This window comes from Anser cygnoides, chromosome 5, assembly GCF_040182565.1.
Source record: "Anser cygnoides isolate HZ-2024a breed goose chromosome 5, Taihu_goose_T2T_genome, whole genome shotgun sequence".
NCBI lineage: Eukaryota > Metazoa > Chordata > Aves > Anseriformes > Anatidae > Anser > Anser cygnoides.
This window is the reverse complement of record NC_089877.1, coordinates 26,946,975-26,974,448: the sequence shown is the minus strand read 5'-3', so window position 1 is coordinate 26,974,448 and position 27,474 is coordinate 26,946,975. Positions and strand designations below refer to the sequence as shown.

The window sequence follows — 27,474 nt, the reverse complement described above, 5'->3', positions numbered from 1 at the left end:
GAACAACATCTAATGATACTTTACATTTGAACAGTCACGGCTTTGAATAACCATGGAAATATTTCCACCCATCCTTTTCATGTTGTGTTCATGAAGCAGATGTTTGGCATACTGCTTCTCTTTCTGATTCATCAGTCATCCTTACTACATTTCCACAACCCCTCCAAAACTTCTACTTTATTCCTATTACTTTTCTTGTTTAGGCAACTGAATCCCACTAAGTTCTAATGTAAATGATGTGACAGCTTTTTATTATGAAAAATGTTAAAATTCATCAGCCAAATTAATCCAAATTAGGGTTATTCCTTCAGGAAAAAAAAAAAAAAGAAAAAAAAACATTGTTTAGAAAATGTCTGAATTTTTGTCTAGAATCTCTTCGTGTAATTTGGCCCATGATAGCCTTTGTTCTAAAACTTGAACGATGCTTAATTCTGCGTTCTTCCTTCTGGGAACTACCTTTATTTTCATGTTGCATTTCTAATTAAGTGTAATCTTGCTATTGTTTCTGTGTCAGTGTAGTAAGGTACTTCATCTGACTTTTAACCATAAAACTTAACACACTAAGTTGGGGTTTTCTGGAAAATGATTATATAGTATTCAGTCCAGTGAAATAGCATCCTTTTAATTTATTTATTTAAGTCCTAGAAGGAAGTTCAATGAGGTGAGACTAATTGTACTTCTTGGTGAAACAAATACAGGGCTTAAGAGGACAGACTTTAGAGGTCTTTGGCTAACATGCAGAATTTGCATAATAGGTTTGCTGTTCCAACAGGACTATGAGCAACACAAATAAAAGGAAGTTTGTCTCTTATTTGGTTCCTTTGGCATCTACAGTTGCAGATGAAAGAATTTTAAAGTATAAAGTATACCTTTTGTATGAATCAGAAATATGACCAACAGCATTTTGCTGTCGTGCTCTCACATAGTGGTATGCTTTAGTATGGCATATGTTAGTCATTGGGCCTTAAAAGAGAAAAACACCCTTTTCAAGCACAGTGTTGAACACACACTTAACTTGAAGCAAGACTGAGAACAAGCATGTGCTTATGATCAACTTAAATAGGGATGTTTTCCAAAACAAAATTACATGCTAGATGGCCAGCAATTGCTAAGTTGTAATTTTATTTTTAAAGGAAATGTAATACTGGCAGCCTTGAGGCTGCTGGATTGTAGTAATGGCTGGTATTTGTATCTGGCCCATGAGCATGCCAGTGAAAAATTTCCTGTGACAAAAATCCATTTGGCTAATGAACCCCCTTTTAATTAGACCTCGAGTTTTCAAAGGAACACAGCTTATTTTTTTCCTCAGTAATGTAATATAACTGCATGAAACAGCTGAAAAAATGAAATGAATGACAGAAATACTTTCAAGTGAATTAAGCAGACTATTTCTTAGGTGCTTAGATGTCTAAGGCTTTCTTTTGCTCTGCCAGATTTAACTGAGGCCAATAGAAAGGGCTAGGTTACAAAATGAAGCATGTTTTCTTGTTTCGTGATAAAGGCATTTGGGTTTGAGAGTGACTTGATAAAGCTGAGAAATTTGTCTTTCTTCTGCTGGTTTATACAGTTATTCAGAGGTACAAGTGTTATTGAACATGCATGTAATATCTTGCAGATGTTACACAGTCAGCCAAACACTATGTCTGAAAAAAAGTCTTTCCATAAAATGACTTAAAACAACAAAAAAAGCTATCCCCCAACTTGACTAATTTCAGTGTGCAGATGTGTCAGAGTTGAGACTGCCTGTGCAATCTGCTGTAGGGAACCAGCTTTGGCAAAAGGGTTGGGCCTGATGATCTCTGGAGGTCCCTTCCAACCCCTACAATTCTGTGATTCTGTGAGACTGTCCAATGTTGCATCTCATTTTGGAAGTTTCTTGTTAAAAATACGAATAAATACAGACTATTACAAAAGAAATTCAGGTGGTAACTATAGATGTAAATTTCTAGCCCTTTTCTGCATTGCTTCTGATGAGTACTTTAAGACTGTTTAGCAGATTGCTATAGTTACCTAGTCCTTTACTGAATCTTACTGTAATACAAAGGACATGAGCAGTGTTAGAGGTAGCTATTCTGGAGCAGTGATGCTAGTCAATGTTCCCTCATGGTTTCTGAAACCTTCTCTGCTGCACTGTTCTCCTTTTCCTCCCCTCTTCTGCATTTCCCCAACAGTTCCTCCAGTCCTCATCAGTCATCATCACTAACTACGAAATCAGTGCTGATGTGCTGGAGGATGTATAACCTGATCTGACACAGTCTGCCTGAGGAGCAGGGATACTGATCTAGCCAGTGCGGATCATATCATGCTATTTGGGAAGAAACTCCACGAAGAATGCAGAAAGCACTTACTGGGCAATAAAAGGACCATTTGAAATTCAAGGAAATAAATACAAAGTGAGTGGCTGGAGAGGCTGTACAGGAATGGCTTTTTCACTCCCCGTTCAGCACAATAACTGATGTGCACTGAAGAATGTTTCTAGGAGTCAAGTTGAGAAGAAACAAAAGGACGTAGTCCTTCATGCAGAATGTAGCTATTCATGTAGTGTGTAGTGGCGTGGAATGCTTTGCCAAAGGATGCTGCAGAGAGCAGCATCCAGGTTAGTGCAGGGGGCCTGGGAACCAAAGTCTTTTGAGGGTTACTGAACAGCTTGTGCAGAGACAGTTTTCTGAGCTGTACGTGGTGGGAGGACAGGAGAGAACAAGGAGGAAGTATCGCTGGGCGTGCCACGTTCTTACACACTTGCTTAGGTTTAGGGCTCCGTTGGATGTAGGATGCTTAGCTAGTTAGACCTTTAATTTGACTCAGTGTTGCTATTCTTATGTTCTTTTTCTATCTTTTTCTCCAATATTTAAAAAACAATTGTATTTCCTGATGACACTGCTTACACTGATTTTATCCTTTGTATTGCTGCGGTGATCTGGTGCTGTTTAGGAATGCTTTGCAATGTCTTTAATCTGAAAAGAATTCTGCTTCTAAGGAAGGCAATCAGTTTCCAAAAATGCTGCTAGTGATAAAATAAATAAAACAAATAATGCTGGGCAGATAATTTTGGGGAAATATTTAATTCCTTGTAGTTATTTCATATGATGGTATTATGACTGATCCCAAGAGGGAAAGAAAGGGAAATGCTGAGGCAGTGTAGTCCACCCTACCGGACATTTTACATACAACCTCTAATTTGTATTATATTGGACTGTTCTAGTATCAGTCAATATATAGAATCAAAAACTTTCCTATGCTGAGAAGCAATACTTATTCTTAAGGAACTGTGTATACCTTTTCTTACCAGACAGATTAGAAGTAGTTTATAACTTTTCTAAAGTTTTCCTTCATTCTAATGAACAGATGATATCTCTCTCTGGTGTGGCTAGCTGATCGTGTTTCAGCTACTTTGAACTTGAGACTTGATTCTAGGTAAGGTCTGATATTGCAATACAAACATCTGCAGGTAAGAATTTCACTCATGAGGAAGGTCCTAGATCAGGTGGAAATAAAGAGAGGAACCACTGTCTTTCCTACAGTTATCTTTGAGCTGGAACAACCTTCCTTTACATAACTTTGTTAATTTTTGTTTGTATTTTACATGCTTTGATAATTTCAGTTAACAAGCTATATAGTGTGATATAATATTGCACTCACCCACTTCCTGAATTCTGTGCAAATATAACCTAGCTTGCAGGAGGCAAATACGATTATTGGTATTTTCTAAATATGAAACTTCTAACCTGAGCAGTGGAAAAGTTCTGTCAGGAACTTATGAAGCATGGGACTGCCAAGGTATGCATTGAGCCAGGACTGGAGCACTTGAAAGGTTGCAATAAAACATGCTTGCTTTGGGTGAGTATAGGTCGTTGCTGTGTCTTGATACTAAATATTAACCTTATAAGTCACCAAGTCTTCATTTCATCAGAGAAATAAATTTTAGTCAGTCATACATACCAAAATGTTGATGATAGAGTGAATAACTGTACAGCATCTTGTCTGAATGCAGAATTTTCAGCTGGCAACCATTTTTAACATTTGAAGAGAAGCTATTCATGAATGCCAGTATAAATTAATGTCGAGTTCCCTGATGTTATTCATGTCGAGTACATCTCACTACAGGCCCAAAAGACAAAAAAAAAAGATGCCAGGAAAGGCTTAAATGTAAAGAAAATAGTTTAGACCTTAATTTATTTCAAGCAAGCTTAAACATTTTAAGCAATCTATGATCTTTTCTAGTAATCATTACCAGGGAAGGTATCTAAATAGGTGGCATAATTTTTTTTCAGATGTACTGTTCACCTCTAGCTTCTTGTGAAGTCTATGAAAGCAGTGAATATTCAACAGCAGTGAAAATGGAAAAATATGTCTAGTGGTTGTATGCAATTATTAATCAGAAATGGTACAGGAAAAAAAAGTGATGAAAAAACTAGTGAATTTTCTGGAAAATAATTTGGGAAGAAGACCGCCTGTGGATTAATGCATTTTGTTTTAACTGCTTCATTGTCCTTTTTTTAGTACAGTTAGTTCAGGATTAGCTGATGCAAGTAGTGCTTTGGCATGTCTTAGATGAAATAGAAAACTGAGAAATAAAAATGGTAATAAAAAAGGCCATTAAATATTGCAGTTTAAGTTTATTGGGGAAAAAAAAAAAGAATAAAAAAATTTTAATGACGCAGCTGAGATTGTCCTGTAAGTGCTAACTGGAAATGAGAAAAAGATGTCACAAAGCTCCATGAATATGTCTATGCTTTCCTGACATTTTGGATAACATGAAAAGCCCATTTGTGAGGCCTGATGGGCTACAATAATGATAATCCAATCATGTTTAACTGGGAGTTGAGTGTGCATATCCAAAAATTGTATCTCATCCAGAATTTTTTCATAGGTAATGAGACTTGAGCATATATGAAAACTCAGTTCAGAAGATTTGCAAGATTTGTCATTGGTTCCCTTTTCTTTTTCAGTTCCCATCCAATTTTCCTAGGGCTTCAAAAGTCAGTATAAATCTGTCTGTGCCTACCAGCTTATTTGATAATGTTTCAAACATCATGATGATAAGATTTCCTTGATAAGAGCGTAGCATGGCTTTCCAGTTTCCATGCTCACAATGGATTAAAAAAAAAAAAAAAAAAAAAAATTCGGAGTTACCTTCATTAAAAAGAAGTCAGCTCAAGCTTTTGAAAGTTTGTGTGATGCAGACCAGGTTCCTCATAACTCAGTCAGCAGTGACACTGAGTGTAGTGATGTCAGACTTACAAGAGCATGAACACCAAAGTAATCTCTTTTATTACTGCCACATGGTGAGATGTCGCAACTGAGTCTCTGACCACTGCAGACAGGTGATCAGTGAATATTTCTGTTCCTGCCTTGGCTAAGCAGAAAATGTAGGTATCAGTTGTCGTATCACATATGAAAGCATGTAACTGTAGAACATCCAGGGATGAATTGTCAAATTAATTTGGGTTGTACTGGCTTGTTTGCTTCTTTTATGATTATATGTAAATATTGATGTAGCTACTTTTGCAGAACAGGTTGGAAACTTGCTTGGTGCCATCTAGGACGGATTCCTGAGACAGTTCAGAGACAGATTCTGAACTGTGTGGTTCTACAGTTGCAGAAATGCTTTTTTACTAGTCTTGAACACAATTCATTTGCTTAGGAATTTCTTACGTTTCAACTTACACTGAGTGATAAGTGACAGGCCCATTGTCTTTCCACTTGCACACATTCAGCACTCACATGGTTAAATGTCTTGACGTGCAAATTCTTAGTATCGGGATTATTTTTTATTCCTTATATCCTAAGCAGCCTGCCCTCCTAGATAAGTACAGCTGTTTAAGCTTTTTGATTATACACTTTGCCAAGAAAATCTTTGAGTGGTGCTTGTGGTAGTTAAGAGTACACTAAAGTCGTCTTAAAGCACTAAAGTACACTAAAATCTTCTTAATTGGAATCCTTTCACAGTCTGTTGCTTCTCCTAAATCTCCACCACCTTTCACTGTCTTTTGTCTTGTAGCTCTCCCTCTCCCACTTTCTCTCATCTTAATGAGTTGACCCTGGGCAACTTTCTGCCTGTTCCTCCAGTTAATAGCTCCTCTCCTTTGTCTCTCTGGCATCTTGGCTGCTTCAAACACTCTCCTTGTTCCATTTCTTTCTGCCTTCTGTTCACTCACGTCCTTCTCTCCCTATACCTCAGATATTTTGACAAGTTTCAGTGTTTTGTTCAGTGTTTGTTCAAGACTCATTTCCGCTTTTGCACAATGATCTAGCTCCTGCCCTAATAAAAAGGATTATTCTTCACTGGCTCTTGTAGTCAGTAACTGAACCCAACCTGTGTTATGTTGCACAGAATCCTAGAATGGCAGAGATTGGGAGGAACCTCTAGAAATCATCTAGTCCACCCTCCTGTCAAGCAGGGTCACTTAGAGCACGTTGCACAGGATCACATCCAGGAGGGTTTCGATGGATGAAGGAATGTAGTATGATGATGAAGTGTATTCTTTTCTGAGTATGAAGTATTTCTATAGACTACAGTTAGAGCAGTTATGGTTGCCTATCACTTATGCTTTCAGTTCTTATGAATTCATCAAATTTTCTGATAAAATTTTACATCTCGTGTGTGCTTTAAGGTTTTTAAAATGTCAGTTGGAATAATTTACCTAACTGAGAAAAATAAGTTGGAGAAAAATGTTGTTTTACAACGAAACAAAATGTTATATTAAAACAATTTTTGAAGGAAGATGCTAAATTTTTCTGAAAGGCTTTTTTTTTTTTTTTGTCAGGAGTATATGTTTAGATTTCTGTCAAATGTAAGTGATAGGACTTCAAAAACAAAAATCATTTGTGCATATCATATATCTTATTCTTAGCATTTTTTGCAAAATATTACAACTGCAGGGGCCCCATTCCAGCCTGTGCTGTTTCTTCCCACCACCACAGCCCCTGGCAGTATACAGAAGCTGAGATCTTTTTTAAATGACAGATGAGCTGGACTAGAAGTACAGCAAGATAACCATTCTTGAGTTAACAGCTTGGTAATTAACATCCAGAGGACAGACTGACACCATATAGCAGTGCAGAAATGTCCAGCCAGTGTCCATTTCAGCTGGTGTGCCTGAATGGCACAGTGCAGAATCAGGAAGAGAAATAAATTGGACTGAACTAGTATAGCTATATACCGTAGTTACGTACTGTAGTATAGATATGCAGAGTCTGTCAAACAGAATGCAAGGGTGCAATGAATAGCTGTACTATTAGTACTGCAGCTTTGATGCCACTGTCTCAGACATCCTTCCAGTTCGATGTAGAAAATCAATGTGACAAAATTTTTTGTGAGTCCTTATAGAAGAAAATGAACTCACAGGTCTTAGCTGAATCTGCCCATTCACAGCATGTTGCCCCTCTCACTTTAATGTGTATATAAAACCAGCCTGGGCAGTGAGGATATAGAGTAAGTTGTGTTTTTTTTTTTGTTTTGTTTTTTTGTTTGTTTGTTTGTTTTTGTTTTTATCCCTAAGAATGAATAATTAGGATGGCATGATCCTTTTGCCACAAATCTTTCGTATTTTGTCTGTCATGGATCTTGTGCAAGGTTGCTGCACATTGTCTTTGTTTCTTGATTTTCAGTATCTTTTGGGCTGTAGTGTGCCCTCCTGTTGGATAGCAGGAAAAACAGTGGCACGTGCCATCCAGTGTTATGCCAAGAGGAGGAGAAGCAGCAGCACATGCAATGTGGTGTAAACCCCTTGCCATCCTCCTCCTGTTATCAGAGTGTAGTTTTCCACTGATGAATCATCTGTACCATGGCCTTGATATAAATACCATGCTAAGTGTTAATTAGTTTTGTTGCTCTCGGTGGTTTCCCTGTTTATCTATACAGGTTGTTATTTTAATTTTTGCTTCTGGTGCTTTTATATGGTGTGGCTTTTTTTTTAATAGTAATTTAATAATTTTGCACAAATGTTTCTATACAAAGATTTTAGCAATGTAGAAGCGATCTAAGTGACCTCTGCATACAGATTAATCAGTCTTAGACTTCCACCTTTCTTATTTTGGCAATTTTCAAGACTTTGAAGTGCATTAAAAAAAGATACAGGTTGTTTAAAATCAATCTTACTACATTTGTTGTGCTTTTTCACTTATCTAATGCAAACCTAATGTTGTCTGTGGTGACTTTATTCATCTCAGAGTCAGCAGAAGAGTAAGAGCCAGTGTGTAAGGGAAAAATATTCTAAATAACAAATGAGAAAACTAATGTACACAGTTTGTGTCATTAAATAGCTTATTACATTTGCTTAACCTGCTGACGTTGTGGTTAAGGACTCTCAAAGCATTCATTCCTGGCTTGCTGCCTGAAAGATATTAGATTTCAACTGTGTAGCTTTTTGTCTTTATTTTCTACATACTACTTTATTCTTCCTATTGTACTAGCCACACGTAGAGTTGTTTTCCAAGACCGCTGTGTGTATGCTGTAATCTGTCTGAAACAAAACAATGAGTAAAGGATTTAAACATTAGTCTCTTCATCCATATTCTTTTAGCTCACTGGTTCAGGCCACAGATCAGAAAAGCTATTGTAAGAAGACATAGTGAAACGCTCTCCAAGTAGTAGATAGCAATTACAGCCTTAGGAATGCTTTGTTATTTCGGTGGTCACTTTGACTGTGATCTGTAATCAATAAGGTATGTACCGTGATTGGATGGAAGTGACTTCAGTTAATGAAAGAAACAGTCATCAACTGTTTTTGGAAAATAATCATTATCTATTTTAAAACCACACAAGAACATTAACCGTATGTTTAATATCAAAAGCATATGTGAATTGTAAGTTATTTCAAAGCCTTGTATAGTATGTACTTTTTGTATATCCATAAATTGTTAATTTAGGTAATGTTGTATAATTAATATATTGATTGGTTATTCATCTATATTATTTTGGATACTCTCCCAATCTAGAAGTTACTGTGAGCAGTGAAATTCTTTGGCTTTAAAAATGAGCAAATGAGCCTTTGCTAAAAGTTTCTGGCATTGTAGCTCAGAATCTTGGCTGGAGCATTGACTGCGGACTTTTGGCTGCAGTCGCCAGAATCTGCTTTGGAAATAGCAAGAGACTCAGACTTTGCATTGAAGTGCCAACTGCTTCTTGTGTTAGGTCCTCTTGTGGCTTTTTTTTTTTTTTTCCAAATCTTTGTTTCTTTGCTTATAACGCCAATTATGCTTGGAGAGCATCCTGCTGCAATCTGGAAGAAAGCAATGTTTGGCTGGGAAGTAACAAGACTGGTCCTACACATTATTTTCTTAGTGTAACAAAACATGTTAAATTTAAGTATGTGCTAAAATGCTATGCTGAATGGGATCAAACTACTCAATAGCTTATAAGACTATCCGAATTTAGTGAATGCATGCTGTACATGTTACTGGAGTTGGTATTCCTTAGCTTTCTGGAGCACTTGTGGGGTGGTTGCACAGCATTAGAACTCAGATTTAGAACTGAGAACTAGAACAGAACTAGAACTAGAACATTTAGAACTCAGATTAGAACTCAATTCTCTCATCTTTCTGCCCAAGATCTTGCTCTTATTTTTTTCTAATGCAAATTGTACTGGTTCTTTATATAAAGCTAGTGATGTGTTCTCACTTTCACTCTACTTTGTTAGAAATTTTTCTTGTCTAGGACAAATCTTGTCTAGATTGATGTAGAGGACAAAAGCAATATGAAGTACATACATTATTGTAATAATAATGTAGCATAACATATTGTAAACAAACACTGTTTTTTTTTAGGCCAGAGAGCTTTGTGTTCATTCTTTTGGCTGTTTGTTTTAATGCTAAGAGTTTCAAGTCAAGGTTATGTACAATTTATTTCCTCTTGTGGGAAGATAACTCACTTTCAATTGGAACTTCAGAACAATGCATTAATCTTTGTTTGTTAGCCAGAGAAGTAGGCCTTAATTTTGCTGGTAATAGATTTCTCTGTTCATAATTGGATGGATTGGAAGCAACCTAAACATTTTTCTCCATTATTAGCAATACTAAATTGCATTTACTGCTAACTGGGAGAATTACAGCACAGCCCAAAGGCAGTAAATTGGTGGTGGTTCTGGATACTGGTACTCCAGGAGCTTCTAGCTCTCCGAGCATTATGAGCCCCCCCCAGTCAGGAAGGATTTACTGGTTGGTGCTTGGTTTAGAAAGAAAAGATCAAGCAAGAGGGTTAGGTCATAAAAAGTGAGGTGTACACAGCAAAAAATAAATAAATAAATAATAGTTTGGATGGGGTCTGCATATTTTGGCTTTCCATATTTTTAAAATACGGAGAAAAAAAGCATGCTTTCAGTAACATCGGTCAAGCATAATCTGTTCAGTCAAGGAATTTGCCAAAAATTGTCTAACATGCTGTGACTTCTTGATGTAGGACCTTGCAAATACCGATAGCTATAGGAACATCATCATCTTCAGTTACTCACGTAAGCGCTCTAACTAGTGATGGTGTTGAGAACGTTCGGCTCTGCTGTTGAAATGGTGCCTTTAAATAAGCAACTTGGCCACTTAGACTGTTTCAATTATGTGAGCCACTTACCAAATAAGTCTAACTGGTTATTTTCTTGTCTTTCTGAAATTTAAGACCCCCCAAAATCGTAAAGGTCCACAGAACATGGTATTCTGAGAGTGGTTCTCAAAGACTGACATTTTATTTCCTCTACCGTTTTTTCAGTCCTTCCAAGAGGCAAACAGTGAAAAGTATCTAATTAACAAAAGGCTTTCTTTATTTCTGCTTCACAAATTTATAAAAATGTTTATAACATTTAATCAAATAGACAACAGATACAGAATTGTATCTTACATAGGAATCATAATACAAAAAAAATAACTGTTATGTTTTTATCTTGTGTGATATAACAAAGCAAGCTAGAAGGAATGGAGTGTGATTAAAAGACATATATAGAATAGACCAGCGGTCAGGAAACAGAAGCTGCAAAGACATTGTAAAGATTGGTCTCAGATTTAAGTGCTTTGTGGTTAAGCAAACCATGTTCCAATGGGGTATGGATATTATGACTCATCCGGTTTCCTCCGTCTAATAAAAGAAGATGTTTGAAAAGCTGATTTTTTTCTCCAAGGAGTTCTTTATACAAGACAGATGAGAAGGTAAAGAACAGCTTTCTAGGGAGACCATGGTATCACCATGATTATGTTTGGGAAAAATCGGCACGTTTGTGGACCCACAGATCCTCCTCCTGGCTTCAGGCAGACCTAACAAAAGCTTTGCAAGCCATTTTGCAGAGACCTAGGTAATACTGCTTGCAGGCTTTTCTTGGTTCTGGGAAATGTTCATTGTCCAAAACCTGATTAGATGTAATTCTGAAAGTGAACTTAAACTGTATTTAAAAACTGAGTTATATTGCTGCCAAAACTAATTGTAATGCTTCTTCATGTATTGTAATTAACCTGCAACTTTAATTTCTGACATAGGCTTACGAAATCCAACTTAGAGTTTGGTTTAGTGCTTTACACAAAGAGCTCTTAATTGCTACAGGGAATGTAATGACAAAAGCTCATGTGAATGTTTTATAATTGGAACTAAAAATGGCAGATGTGCTTCCTACATAGGAAGTGCTTGAGGTGAGAATTACAGCTGTTTGCATCCTCAGCTGATGATTTTGCTTTTCTTTGTTCTGCCCCTGCTTCTGATTTGTCAATGATTTAACTATGTAAAAAACTGTACATTTAAAAAAGAAATCAGTTTAATTTGCTGTTATGGTAAGTTTGCTTAACTTATTTAAATTATCTCACAGCCCGTCCTGGTCCTAAGCAACGTAAATAATCTCATCTAACATTTTTTTTATGCATTTCATTCTTATTTTTCTGAATGATGAAATATTCCAACTCTTTATTCAGCTTGCAAGCTGTTTCTTCTTTATGTATTGTTTAATATCTCTCCAGGTATTATGTACAATAGCTTAGGTTGTGTTGTATTATTTTTTCCCTTAATGGGATCTTTGTTGAAAAATAATTGTTTTGTGATTTTAGTATTTTAGAAAAAAAAAAACTGATAAAATGTGTATTAAAAATACTGCAATGGTTTGTTATCTTTGCAAGATAGAACTATGAAGTTCTAAAATAAGTGTTGCAAAAATATTTTTTATAGATTTCTCAGTTTGCAGAAGATATTACTTGTGGTAATAAAAAATAGCCACATATCTTAGCCATGTATCTGTGCATAAAAATAGCCATATATCTATTTTTTTTAGTTCAAAAATTAAGAATTAAGAAATATTTAACCCCTGTGACATTAAACCAGTTTACAGAAAAGCAGCAGCAGTATATGGTTCCTTTTCATTTTTAAAAATCAACCTGTAATCGGTGTGGAAAAAATACTTTTCATTTCATTATAAAACATGAGTCTATAATTTTAATGAATTGCATGTGCATTATTATGTACATTTAATATATCTATACACGTATTTATATAGATAGATACACATACATTTTGTGTCTGACTTGTTCCTGGTTCTGTCATTCTCATAATTTGCCTCTTAGAGACAGTGTATGTACCCCAGTCCCTTGCTGTCATCTCCTGGATTTTGGGCCACTGCAAAGTGTAGGAGCCAGTGTTACACGCGTTTGGGTCTCATATCCCAGGACTGGTGTAGCAACGGGGAAAGAGCAGATAGCCCAGCTGTGAGCAGGCTGTGGCCTCCACCCCCTTGGCAGCAATAGATGGCAGCAAATCTGCATTTGGGCACAGTTCTTTCTACATGGGGTGCTTGTGGAAGGCATGACCTTGGCGATGTCAGCTGTGAAACCTGGAAGATGGTTTCGGTAGCAACTGGATTCTCCTGGAAAGTCTGTGTTGTTTTTTTTTGTTGTTTTGAAGTACAAAACAAAACAACAGAAGTTGTTAAATTGATTAAGGTGGCTAAAGGATAAGCATATGCATTTCAAATTTTCCTTAATTAAACCTGTGATTGAATGGATATATACATTTGTCTGCATGTACATGGATAAAATGTACGTAACACCCAGACATTTGAAAGCATTTGTTATAAATTGATGTAGCAAATAAACATAAATCAACAATAGTCACTGAAATTATAGAAATGGTCTAAATTTCCTCTTGGCTCTTGTTTTTTGGAAGCAGGTATGACTTTATAGGTGACACCACAAGTTTTTGCAATGTAAAGTCAGTAGATATCCACAAAAATGTAACATTAATATGTGATAGGCATCAGGAAAAAAGCTAAAAGCTGGCACAATAGTTTGCTAGCATGATACAGGTGGTCTCCAATTGCCTCAAAAATGCTGTGCAGATACCTTTTTTTTTTCCTCAGTTGCTGCAGTAAAATGCTTTAAAATAATTTACTTTTGTATTCAAGTAGAAGTTTGTTTGAACTGCTGGTGTAAACAGTCAATCCACTGTCCATTTCTGAGTGGAGGGGAAAAAATATGAAGTACGTAAAGCTTCTCAATGTTTTCATTACAAATGACTCCTGTGAGTCCCGTTTCTTCAGACTCCCATTTTTCCTTTCCCCCAGCCTCTTTCTTGAGCTGTGTAATCATAGGAACTATGAATTTGTAGTTAATAGTCCCTTTGAAATCAAGGAATTCCCTTTTCATGAGCAAGTACTTGCAGACGTAGGACATAAATGTATTGCTTCGGTCCTTGCTGGGTTTAAAGTTTAGAGAAGCACTGTGCTGGCTCTATGGTGGTGGGCAAGAAAGAGCCTCAGGCTGGCAAATTTTAGTAGATTTTATTTATTGAAATTAACAAGCTTTTTTAACAAAATGATTATGGTATTGAAAGGAAAAATATATATATATATATGAAAAAACACACACAAAAAAAAACAAACTAAAAACAAAATCTAAAAAGCAGACACTTGGGGAACAGCTTTGCTTCCATGGGGACACCTCCTGCCCATTCCCTGGTCTCCAGCCCTCACACCAAACCTCATGTCCCTCTGCTGAGGTGGGCTGGGGAAGACACCAGGGCCGGGACATGGAGGCCCCTTTTGTCATGCTGCTCCTTGTTCCTTACACCACTGCTCCTGGCTTCCTCCACCAGTCCCTCCAGAGCTGTACCCCCCTCCTCAGTCTCCTCTCAGCCCCTGCTCAGGCCACCACCTGGCTCCAGCCCTACTTTGGCCCACAGAGAGTCCCCCTTTGCCGAGTTACGTATCTGCTGGGTTGAGTTAAATCAGTTCAGCACAGACACAGATGAGAGCCAGAGCCGATGAGCAAAAGCCTTATAATTGGGGCTCTGATGGGGATGGAACGGAACAGAGCCCCTTGTTCTTGTCAGTATCATGCCGTGAGGTCTGTTAAAGCTATAACATGACACTTCAGAGCAAGAAGTCTGTTTTTATTAAAACAACATTTTAAATACTTATAAATGCAATTACAATTCATATTATGTGCAGTGCATAATTTCAAAAAGTTTAAGGTATGTGTAAAAAGTAAAAGTTTAAGGTATCTCTTTTTGCAGAGATGCTGTCTTTTGACATCTGGAAGGATGAGCATGAACAGTAGCTTCAACTTGAAAATCCCTCTTCTATAATGTGCTGGTGCTTCCCTAGCTACGAATGACTAGTTTGTTCAATGCTGTAATATTCCCTTTTGTAAGTGGAATGCGATTTAGAGGTTCTGCTAGGAAAACAAACAAGCAAACACATTTGAAGAATAAACTAATTTGGGATACACACATTCAGCTTGCATATTAGTGAAGGTTCATTGAAGCATTAGGATAAACTATTATTGTTTGCTATACGTGTCTATGTAATCAGAATTCTTACACTTGCTTCTGAGTAGACCACAGAGAAATTTCTACAAATATTTTATGAAAACATAATTATTATTTCCTAATCTTGAGAATGGTTAGTTAATCAGTACCTCATAAGCAGTAGCATTTTATAATAAAATGGGACTGCCTTTGGACTCGAGCCCAGAAACTGTACACCTTGTAGACTAAGTCTGAGCTCTTTTGGCAAGAAGTGAAATTCAAGTACAACAATTATATTCAGCTACAGTGTTTTAGGGTACGTTATTTCATGAAAGGTTCTGTTCCATGAGGTCTTTACTTTTCATGGGGAATATTTTGGCTTTATGGATAGTTGGCACTTTTACCAAGCATTTTACCTTGCTATGCTTACTGATACAGTGTGTCATCTAAATTATTTGGAGCTATAAGCCTTCAGAAGCTTGGAAAATCAGCCTAAATTTAATCAAACAGTGTTAGAGATTATGATTCTCGTGCTTCTTTTTAACATGGTATTTTAAAATCAGGGGAAATACCAAAAATTAAAAATAAATTTCAAAATTGTAAGTACAGTTCCTTGTGCATTGTTAAGCTAACTACCATATGTAACAGCTCCGAATTATGTTAGGATCTGAATTTTCTAGGTGAGAATGTTCTAGGATTCTAGAACCGCATATATAATAGGATGGTCTGTGTATGTTCTACACCATGTCACACGTTACACTTCAGAGAACACACTGGCCTCGTGGAATTCATTGCTTTTCTCATTCATAAATTAGAGGCTATCGTTCAGAAAAAGAGTCACTGTTTTGGGGAGCTGAAATATTTGCAGCGATGCAAAGGAGAGTGCTGTGTAACTGGAGTGCATGACACAGGTGTATACTGTTGTCTGGCAGCTTTTGCACTTATCTCTCACACTACATTCATGACTGCATGTTTGTAACTAAATCATTCTAAAACTAGGTCGATATTTTTTTAAGGTTAATGGAGCAAGGTGAAGTGTAAAATACCATTTCTGATTGAAAGATTCTGCTTTTTATGCTTTTGCTGTAATGGGCTAATGTAGATTCGCACAATACCCATTAGGGCTGTGCTTAACTTATGTCAAAGTTTGTCTAATCAGTCACTTGAGCTTCCTTAGCTTATTTGTTATGCTTCACAGCCACCTCTGGAAATATATGCATGTAACAAATGCATTCAAGAGGGCCTTGGCAGAGGAGGTGAAAACTCAAGCAGCTTACATACTGCGTGTCTGTGTGTGTTTGTTGGGGAGGAAGACAAGCAGTCCACTTTTTTGCTAGATGAAAGTTAAGTGCAAAGGTATTTTTTTCTGAGTGAAAAAACATATCCCATTTATGCCATTTTGTTTTAAATACGAAAAGCGAAAGTGCGTATATGTTGGTAGTGTGCACTAGAATTTCTAAAAGACATAGAATTTTTTATATGTAGAAATTATCTGCAGATGCAGATAATTTATTTTGTTTCATTTTATTTTGGCATTCCAGCAGCGACTGCTTTAAAGGATGACTTCACTGAACGACTGACGAATTTGGATGTGTCAAACAGAGATGAAGATACATGGGTTTTGGATTGCAGATTGGGGCAGTCAAGCCCATTTGCTCATTCATGTGAGAAGGAGAAGATCAACAGAAATGTGTTGCATTTGAGCCTGGAACTGAACGTAAGTAGGACTCTATTCATGCTATGTTGGATTTCAACAAGCATTTATTATATACTCTTACGTTTCTGGTATGCATTTATTTCTGGTGTGTCTAAAACTGTGTTCTAAAAAATCTGACAAACTGGAAAGTTTTGGATGGGATGCAGTTTTCCAGATGGTTTCTGAGTCCATATGCCTATATGTGACTAAGCCAGAGAGCAATATATATAAAAGTATATAAATAAATAACATGCATGATGTGTCATTACTGAAATCATGATGGGCATTTTGTTTAAATTAGTTGTTTTCCTGGAAATGGATTGGAGGAGCTTGAAAGTATGAGATGACCAGAAAGATTTGAGTCAGCAAGTGGTGTGTGTGCATGCATGTGTGCATATGCACATATATATAGGCATGTGCACAGCCCAGGACTGCTGTTAGTTTCAAAACTTCTCAAGGTTTTGAAGCAGCTGAACTGGCATTGGAGTCAGACTGGCCATGTATGTGACAGAAAAAGTTGATAAACTTGCTGGGAGACACTGAAGTTTTGGGTGCCAACCTGATTTAATTGCAACTTGAGACACTAGTTTAACGTGGCCCAGCCTGATCTACCTGGAAATATTCACATGCTCCAGGGACAAGAAAGTAGGCACATTTTGGCAGTAGTTTTCAAATGGGAGGGAGAAGGGAATAGAACGTAGTAGATGAGAAAAGAACCATGGAAAGAATGAAAAGATCAAAAGACGATGCTTTGAAGACTAGACTACATTTACAGTATGTGCAAACAGGAAACACTGACCAAAAAAAATTGTGCAACAGTGACATCTATTGGTAGAAAGACTAAAACTGACATAGAAGAACATTTATAATACTTCACGATGATTAAACTCACCATTCTTGTTCTCTTTAGCTTGTTATAAAACTAGTTTCGTGTCCTAACCTTCTTTTCCTAAAATAATTAATCGGAATGTTGTTGTATTACCATGAAAGTACAGATTTATACTTGAAATAAACTGTTGAGATGAAAACAAATAACTGGATTGAAAAGACCTGTGGCACAGTTGTTATTACAAATACATGCTACAACAGGAAGAATCCAGTCAATGAGGGTACTTCATCTGTATTTAAGTCCTTGTATAGAGCATAGAGCAGTTGGGTCTCTACATCAAGTCCTTTAAGCACAATAATTTCAGTAAAGTAAGAGAAACCTAAGATTAGTAAGCAGTTTATTTCTATTTTTCTTTATTCAAGCAGCATTTGCTGTCTAGAAATCTTAGTGACTACATTATGAAAGAGGGAGTGATTTCAGTTTCTTAACATGTAAGAATATTTATTCAGCTGTTTCTAAGAAATTCAGAACAAGAGCCCCAATTTCTATTAAAAAAAAAAAAGAAAAAGGTATGGGGGGGGGGGGGGGGCGAGGTGTGCGCAGCATGTGGCTGATAAGCTGTGAGTGACCCACCAGGACATTGTATCCTGCAGCTCACTCCCTGTGACCTTCTTTCTTGAAAGTCTTTCAGAACAGAACTCAGGGCTGAATTACTTGCAGAGCCCTAGGGTCTCTGCCCATTTTTCTGCTGCAAGATGGGCCCAGGTCCAATTGTGTGACAAGGGGTCAGAGGAGGAACTGCCAAAAGAACGGTGGTGAAAAGGCTGCTGCTGGTGCTGCCATCAGAATCTGTTTGTACTGTAATACTATAAGAAGCCTATAAGAAAGGTAATGACCAGAGATAAGCTGCATGAATTGCTCTGGTGACAGCAATCTGTTCCCAGATGTCTTTCCTGTGCACTCCTCAGACTGAACAGGAAGACAGTTGTGGTCAAAAAATGAGCATGTGTCTAAAGAGCAACTCCAAAACAAAAATCTTTCCAGGAAATGCCAACCGAAATGGACTGATTTATTTACTCAACCATACTAGATCCAGTCATGTGATCTATGGCCCTTTCTTGCTGGTGGAAAAAAAGTTTAGCCTAATTGACCAAAAAGTTGGGCACTACTGATTTAAAATGTAGTTATATTCATTACAATGGCAATGTGAAAAACAAAGCTGCTTTGCTCCGCTCTACTTTCTGTGTATTAGGAGCAGCCTTATATAAATGTACAATATATTTGTATATGTGCATATCTAGGAAAATCATAGAATCATCCACGTTGGAAAAGACCTTCAAGATCACCAAGTCCAACCAAGAACCTCACTTCCATCACTAAACCACGTTCCTTAGTGTCACGCACACGTGTCTTTTAAATACCTCTGGGGATGGGGATAACACCACTTCCCTGGGCAGCTTGCTTATGTTATTGAACAGATGTTTCCATGTGACTATTACTTGGAAGGAGGCAGATAAAGTAGGTAAGGGAGACAGTGAATTAATTCCGCTCTAAGAGGAGTTTAAAATGCACAATCTGCATCAGAAGCCTGAAAAAAAGTCCTGCATTAGATTTTAAGATCTTAGTCTGAGTGTGCTGGGTTCTCATTCACAATCAGCATGTACAAGATACAGAGATACAGAAGATAATGAAGCAAAATAAAAATGCAACTCCACCCTATACTTTATACAGTATTTCATCTCAGATAAAAAGGCACTTAAATGAAGTATGAAACTGCAGCTAAAATAGATATTAATAGATAACAATTACTTAAAAAATTCTGACAAATTATTTGATGTGACTGTTAATTTTATTTTATAAAGTTGTGTTTGTTTTTAAATCTTCAAACTATTAAATCATGCTGTATAAGGGGAACAAGAGACCTGTTGAATGCAATGGAGGAGAGAAGAGAGCAAGCTAGAAAAGTAAAGCACAAAGGCAAAAGATTCAGATTTAATCTCCGTTCTTATACTAAGTGCCGGCCTTTGTGCCTTACTGCACAAAGGTCTCAGTTTACTTACACAATTTACAGTTATCTTTTATTCTCTGTCTTTGTTAATTGTATGTCTGCTCATTTTAACCCCGATCATCCGATAAATTCTCTTCTACAAGCTCTCCCTCTGAGCTACTGTAGGTTTCACATATGATGGAATTTCCACCTTCATTGTTCATTATGTTTACTGATACAATATAGATGCCTTCAAAACAGTAAATTGTATTTTTTAATGTGCCTTTTGTTTTTATAACTATGTAACTGTTCTGATTTTTTTTCAAATTGTCTAAAATAGTTAATATATCAGTGTCAAGCAGAACGGTGATTAAGGCATTAAAAAACGTTGGGTGTATACAGCCTCCCTAGACCAAATGTGTCTGATGTTCATTGTTAATATCACTTAATGTTGAAATTTGATAAGAATTATTGTATCTATGTATTTGTTGCTAAGTCTAAACTTAACTGTTTATATTTACAGTGAGTATAATGGTGATACCCAGATTTCCAAACTTCAGGAAAGTTGCTCACATATAGCAAGTTAACAAAGGTGAAGACAGTGGCATCAATCCAGGGCCTATACATTTCCTTCCATATTCTCTGTCCTTTCTATTTTAAAGCATCTGAAGAGTTAAAATACGAAGTATAAAAGATAAACAGTTGGCAGGAGAGGCAGAAGGAAGAGTTGGAGAAGGTTAAGATCCCTATCCTTATCAATCAGCATGGGGGACAGTGCAGAGGCCAGGACTGTGTCAGCTGAGCCTCAGATCAATTCAAATTGCAGGAGTCACAGCCTGCAGCTTTACTTGTCTTTTCTTAAGCCTGGCACAGTTTAGTGCATATTTTGATTCTATAATGATTTTCAAGAAATTATGCAAACTCTTGTTTCCAGCCCCTTTATGTTGAAAATGCATTGGAAATTTTTCTACACAGTTCAGCCATTTGACTGTTCTGTAGAGTATGTCTCTATGCCTTGTTCATGTTTCTGTGGTTTGCTGTTATAATCTGAAAAGGCAATCTAGGTAGATATGCTGTCAGGAAGGCTTGAGTTCTGCTGTATAAAAATGATTGAAAAGACTAGTTTTATTTCCGCCTTACTGTGTGTTTTCTTCAAGGGTAGTTTTAAAGTTTCCTTCAGGGGAGCTCTCAGACACCTTAAGAATAGCAGTGGAGTGAGGTGTAGGTGTGACTTCTGTCTGTGATGAAATGTAGGTCAGTAAGGATGTGGATTATTAAATGTTCTTTAAACTGTAAGGAATTATTGTCCTCTTGTATAATTAATGCACTGACTGTCCTGAAAGTTGCTGTGATGGGCTGTAGGGGCTTTTCAGAGGCACCAGAGGGTAGTCAGTTTTATTAAGTGAAGAGGCTTGTAACATTATCATAACTGCTTTTTTTTTCCTAACGAATTTGAAGTCATTTCATCCGTCAGATGCAACATTAAAGTCTGTTCAGACTTTCCTCATGAGATAGAACCACCCAATGTTAAAAGACTTCTGTCAGCGAATTGGCTCAGTCTCATTTGCATATGCACGAAATGATCTTTTTATGTAAAAATATTAAGGGCACGTATCAATACATGCATTTTACCCAGAAACACTGTACTTCTTCATCAGTTATCCAGTCCCTTCACAGGGGCTGTCCAGTGGGTGACTGTCAGACTGTGAGAAGCAAGTCATTACAGGATCTTTATTTGAGGTTGGGGCTTTATGCATCACGTGCTGAATTTAAGATACTGAGTGGCTTCTAGTTTTTGATAATTTCTGCAGTGGTAGATATAGGGATGAATTCCTTTCTTCATCCTAATGCTTAAAAAGCTTCAAGTTTTCTTCTCTGTTCCTCTAGTTCGTTATCAAGAGAAGAGGTATGAATAAAACAGTCTCATTTTCTGCAACCGTGTGATATTGCCTCTGTGGTGGTTTTACCCAGCTGGGCAATCAAGCTCCATCACAACTGCTCTCTCATTCCCCTCCTCAAAAGGAAAGGGGGAGAAAATATGATGGAAAGGGCTCAAGGGTTGAGATAAGAACAGGGAGATCACTCAAGAATTATCATCACAGGCAAAATAGGTTCAATATAGGGAGATTAATATAGTTCGTTCCTATTACTAACAGACTAGAACAGTGAGAAACTAAAACCAAACTAAAAACACCAACCCACCATCCACCCTCTTCTACCTTCTTCCACCCCCCTTCCCTCCTTCCCCCCCCCCCCCCCCCCCCCCACTTGAATGGGGGCTGCGGTCAGTCCCTAACACTTTGTCTCGGCCACTCCTTCACGGTCAGTCTGTGACCATCACCCCAGATGATCCTGGGGCGAGGGGCTTCCCACTGGCAGCAGCTCTTCAGGAACTGCTCCCACATGGCTCCGTACCACAGAGTCCATCCATCAGGAGAGGACTGCTCCACGGGCTGCAGCTCCGACCCGGGGCTTACTCCTGCAGGTGCTCTCCACGGGCCGCAGCCTCCTCCAGGCCACATCCACCTGCTCCACCGGGGGCTCCTCCACGGGCTGCAGCATGGAGATCTGCTCCGTGTGGGACCCATGGGCTGCAGGGGGACAGCTTGCTCCACCAGGGGCCTCTCCACAGGCTGCAGGGGAACTGCTGCTCTGTGCCAGGAGCAGCTCCTGCGCTGACCTTAGGGTCTGCAGGGCTGTTCCTCTCACATTTTCTCACTCCTCCAGCTGCAGTTTACAGCAGTTTTTTCCCTTTCTTAAATCTGCTCTCCCAGAGGCCCAACCAGCATCGCTCCCGTGCCTGGCTGGGCTCTGGCCAGTGGCGGGTCCCTTTTGGAGCAGCTGGAGCTGGCTCTGATCTGGCATGGGGCAGCTGCTGGGCTCTGCTCACAGAGCCCACCCTGCAGCCCCCTGCTACTAAAACCTTGCCACGTAAACCCAATATATTCTACCCCTCATCTCTGTGACAAAACATATTTAAGAATTATCATCACAATATGGCCTTATATGGAGTTATAAGGGATATAACTGAACTTTTCATACATACTATTAAAATCTAGAATAGTTAGATTGTGGCTATTTTCAGTAACCTGCTTACAGACAATATGCATAAGACTGTTACAGTTTGGTCACCCTAGATCATTACACATAAGTTTTATTCTATCTAAGTGTAGGTGTAGTGTTGTCACCGACACCTGCTGTCACCCGTTGTATTTTGGCACTATCTAGTAAGTATGTTTAGTTTAAAATACAGCTACATGAGCAACTTCATAGAAGGTTTTTGATCACTGAGCAACCAAACTACTTTTGAAAAATACAATACTGTTTATCCATCATAAGTTAACCATATCTCAAATAAATATGCATATAAAATATGCCAAGCATAACCACAGAAGTTATCAGGACAATAGTAATTGTTGTTTGAACAATTATCCCGTGGTTGAATATAAAAATAGGTATAAATTTAAATGTAATGAGTAGAAAATTTTGGTTCAGTAGGGTCAATCTTGCCCAATATTTTGTCATAAATTGAAGTTTAAAATTGCTGTAGACTTGCCTTAGAGAAGTCTGGTCTTGGAAGAAATTCTCACCAGTGCTGAGACAGCTTCCTGCCACTCGTCTTACTAACACAGGATTGTAAGAGAAAGTTGGCACAGGGAGTGAAAAAGACTTTCCTTATGCAGCACTTCCTTTTATGATATTGGTCTATATAAAGCCTAGAAAACAGGGGCAGTAAGTCATGGCTTATTGGGACATTCCTTCCCTTTGCCCCTGATGATTAAGCACAGCAGAGTTGCAAGTCCAGAGCTTTCTGCGTGCAGGAAATGGCAGATAGGAAGGCAGATAATGTTGTTCTACGCTTAAATCACAAGTGAAGGTGGGAGTGATTCCAGTACCCTTTGTCTATAGGTATGTATGCAACTTTGTAACTGAAAAGGTGTCAGTAGGCATTGTCTAAGCCCTTCCGTATTACAATCTGATTTCAGGGAAACTTGCTTCCTGCAGTAGATACCAATGACTTTCGCTGTTGACTTTATGACGACTTTACTTTCTATAGTATCCTTAAAGGGAAACACATGCTTTTTGTACATAAACACTAAACCAAAACATAAGTATGTTGGCATACATAGCTGTTGCTTGTTGTCTGTAGCATTCAGCTTTTCAGTAAGTGCTTTCCTGTAATGCGATACAATGGTGCCAAGCACAGTTGATCTGCCTGGGAAGGCCGGCTTTCAGCCTGGTGTTTACACAAGGCTACTCAGCACAGCTGAACGGCTGACTGCAGAATGACCCCTCCGCAACAAAAATCAGAGTACTGTCTTTGAATTTCTAACATACCGATGTGGAAATCTGAGTAAAGTAACTTCTTAAAGGCAGGGGGATAAGACGATTAGAAATTCTTGCAGATCTGCAGTCTCTGTAGATCCAAAAATAGGAAAAGTGAAGACTTTTGATGGGAACCTGACCTGAACATTAATGACTTCCTGAATTTCAACTGTGCCTAAGTATTTTGCACTTTCATGTGTGTTAAGAAACATATGTAAAGAGAGTCCCTGACAGCTTCTCTGAATGCCGAGTTATGCGGACGTGAAGATTTCCTTCAAGTACACTCACCAGTGTTAACTAAACAATCTTACCCGCGCACCGCACGGGAGCAAGTTACCAAAGAAGAAGAGAAAGGTGTGAGCAGAGGGGGTCCTTTCGCAGCAGTCCCGGCCCGGGGGCGGCGCAGTGCCCGCTCCTGAGCGGCTGCGGGCTCCGGGTGCGGGCTCCGGGTGCGGGCTCCGGGTCCCGTCCGGCCCCGTCCCGGCGGCGGCTCGGGGGCGCTGGGCGCGGTGCCCGGCGGTGCTCGGCGCAGCAGGGCGGGAGTAACGCGAAACCAGGCGCGCTGGTTTTTGCCCGTGGCCCCGCGGGCTGCGATCTGCATTCCGGATGAAACCTGCAGCAAATCGGAAGGCAGGCTCGCTCTCGCTTTTTTTTTTTTTTTTTTTTTTTTTTTTTTTCCATCGTCCCCCCTTTGGATTCGACTTCTCGGGCGGTCGCCGGGGCTCGCTTTGGGCAGCCGCGACCTGGAGCTCCGCACGGCAGCACCAGCGGGGAGCTTCGGGCTGACTCGGGCTTGACTTCGTTATGGGTGTAGGGCGGTGGACCCCGACCCCAGCGGAAGGGCCGTGCCGAGGCGTCCCGCGGGCGTTCAGCGCCGGGCCAGGCGCCCCGCTCGGCTCCCGCCCCGAGGAGGCAGAGCCCGGCCGCCGCCCGGCCGCCCCGCGCGTCTAGGCGCCCCGCACCGCCACCCCGCTCCGCCTGCCGTGCCCCAGAGCCCTTGGTGCCAGGGACCGGGCCCCGCGGCCGCCGAGGACTCGCCGCGTGTCCCCGCGGGCCCCATGGGCGCCGCGGCCGCCGGGCGGAAGCAGCCGCAGCGGGGCCGGGCCGCTGCCTGCCCGCGCCGGGCCCGCGCCCCTCCGCCGCTGCCCTGACCCCGCCGGGGCCCGGCATGGAGGGAGCGGGCGCGGGGCCGCCGAGCCCGGCAGAAGGCGCTTGCACCACTTTTTCCGTGAAGACGCGATTCGGACTGACGGCCAGGTTGGAGCCGGCTGCCGCCGAGGAAGGGACGGTGCTCAGAGGCTTCCAGCCCTTGCGCGGCAGCCCGGACGGCCGTGCCGAGGAGCCCCGCGAGGGGAGCGCTGGCGACGGCTCCGAAGAGCCGGGTGTCCCCGCCGGGCCGATGGCTGGCAGCCGGCCCGAGCCGCAGCCTGAAGCCCCCGAGCTTGGCCAGCGGCCCCCTCGCCGCCTGGGGTCGGCGCAGAGCTCTCCGGCCGAGTCCGACGGCGACGACAAGGATGCCATTCTGGTGCAGGGCACTTTGGTGCACACGACGAGCGATACGGAGTCGGACTGCGAGGGTAAGGACCTCGACAGCGACGGGACCCATGACAGCGAGTGTGGGCTACACAACGCTGCTTTGTCCGCTGGGGCTTCGGACGGTAACAGTGGAACCCAGGAGGAGTCAGAGGACTCGGAGGGGTGCAGCCACAGTGATGACACCGCGGATAGAGATGAAACTGAGTTACACCCGTCAATTTCGAAGTGGCTCCCCAAGGAGCTGGATGGTTTTCTGGAGCATGACTCCAATGGAAAAGCCCGAATGCTAATGGACGAGCACTTGAGTCGCTTGCTTGCTAGAGGGGAATGCCCTCCAGAGCTTCCAGACGAAGAACAAAGACCTTCAGCTGATAATACATCTCTCTATAAGGCAGCGCTGACTGAAAAGACATTTCAGCTGCCCGCTTTCTTTAGTGGACTACGAGTGAGGAAAAAGGGACTAGGCACAGAGGACGGGGAGACTGTTACAGAAATCAAACCGAGGGAGAACGATTTAGCTCTGCTGAAGTTACGACAGCCTGTTAAGAAATCCAGTATTACATCAGGTTTGACCACAAAGAAAAAATCAGCTGAACCTAAAGCAAGTCCTACTTTCCTGGAACAACTCTCCCACTTGTTAAACATAGATGTCTCCAAGAACGATGATAGAACCGAAGATTCTGGTGAAGGGTTTGGGGAGACCGAGGACAGCGATGAAGCTCAAGAGAACAAAGCCTCTGGCAAAACAGAACCACAGTTTCCCTCTGAGGATATAAAACCAAACCCCGCTGAATCTGCACTGGACGTCTTTAAAGCTTTATTCACACGGCCTCCCAAAAAAGAAACAACTGCAGATCCTTCAGAGCTGGAAGCCCTGAAACGCAAAATGAGAAACGAAAAGGAGTCCTTGAAAGCTGTATTTGAAAGGTCAAAATCCAGACCTGGTGATGGACCATCAGACAAATCTGTAGGTTGACTTACTTTTTCTTCCTAAAATCTGGAAGTATATGGATATAAAATATTTTCTTGTTTAAAATTAATGGTGGGGACTTAAGGTCAAAATGTCGGAATTGTCTTCTACTTTGGCAATCTCAAATTTTGGATTCCAAACTGAAGAAATCTTGGGGCTTTCAAAATTGTCGATCATCTCAAGTTCTAGCAGAAATCAAAGAGACCTGCTGATAATCACAGATTTGGATTAAAAATCAAAAATTAAACATCAGTTTCTGATTTTAAAAGATGATTACGAAACAGTTGCCCATATATTAAGTAGGGCTTAAAATGAGTTTTGTGTTGCAAATACAAACTGTAATATTATTTATTAGTATCTCAATCTCCCTTTGCTTTCTTTCTTTGATTATTTTTTTTGTTTGTTTTTTGATTTTTAAAAGTGGTATTTCATTTTACCTTTAGGAATAATTTTAGGATGAGACCTGATACAAGAAGTTGTGGATGATCTTCAGTTTGATTTGTCCAAGACAAATGTATTCACACAGCCTCCCAAAAAGGAAACAACTGCAGATCCTTCAGAGCTGGAAGCTCTGTAAAATTTAAATTTAAATAGAATTTTAAAGTATTTTTTTCTTATTTACTTACATATTTTGGCTTTACAAATATGGAGAACTATTTAACCTTATGCAAGTATAACCGAGTACTTCTAATTAGACCACTTAAGTTATAGTTAAATATTTGCGAGGTTAATATTCCTATGTGTATGTAGATCTGCTGATGTAAATTTTTAAGAAATGAAAAAAATCTGTGCTATTTATAAAAACCACAACGATAAATGAAGTTGAGTGCAATTTAGACTCTTTAACTAAATGAGTAACTGTCCCTGTGCCCCCCAACCAAAAACTCTTTCAGCTATGTCTCTGGCAGATAGTATCAGTCCAGAAGATTGTTCTTATTGGCTAACAGGGGAATTACCTGAATGATTAAATTTGCAGGAGCTGACCCTGAACCTGAAGCTACATACGTTAATTTGCTGCGTTGGTTGTCCTCTCTTAAAATTTTTATTCTTATGTATAATTAAAATGTTCATAAAAGATGACTGACAACAGGGCAGACTGCTAATACCAGTTTTAAGTAAATTACCTGTGGGGAGGAGGAGAAAAGAGGCACTCATTGGCCCTGGCATGTACAGCAAATGCTGTCGGTGTGTGCCCTTCCCATTCCTGGGTTGCTGGTTCCTGCTTACGCCATTCCCTGGGCTGTGCTGGCGCAAGCGTCTGTGTGCCTCACAGCAACCCAGTTCGGGAGGCTGTCCTCACGCCTGGTGAGGCAGGAAGCAGAGGAGTCAGTGTGAGTGGCTTTTAGAAATGTCTGCTCAGTGTCTGGTCTAGTACACAGGTACATTTTCCCAGAGCAAAGCCAGTGCAAAAGGTCTTGCTTTTCCT

General features: G+C 39.8%; 2 protein-coding genes across 2 annotated transcripts in view; both read left to right on the top strand.

Moving 5' to 3' along the window:
* Window positions 1-19,702, top strand: part of LOC125182184 (formin-1-like) — a 48,242-nt gene extending 28,540 nt beyond the window's left edge. Inside the window, exons 4-5 of the mRNA XM_066997617.1 lie at window positions 16,246-16,421; window positions 18,531-19,702. Of these exons, the coding sequence (XP_066853718.1) occupies window positions 16,246-16,421; window positions 18,531-18,623 (269 nt within the window). The 3' untranslated portion in view covers window positions 18,624-19,702. The remainder of the gene's footprint in view (window positions 1-16,245; window positions 16,422-18,530) is intronic.
* A 3,898-nt stretch (window positions 19,703-23,600) lies between these two features.
* The window catches only part of FMN1 (formin 1), a 143,621-nt gene continuing 139,747 nt past the window's right edge, over window positions 23,601-27,474 (top strand). The window contains exon 1 of the mRNA XM_048058754.2: window positions 23,601-26,045. Within this exon, the coding sequence (XP_047914711.2) occupies window positions 24,711-26,045 (1,335 nt within the window). The 5' untranslated portion in view covers window positions 23,601-24,710. The remainder of the gene's footprint in view (window positions 26,046-27,474) is intronic.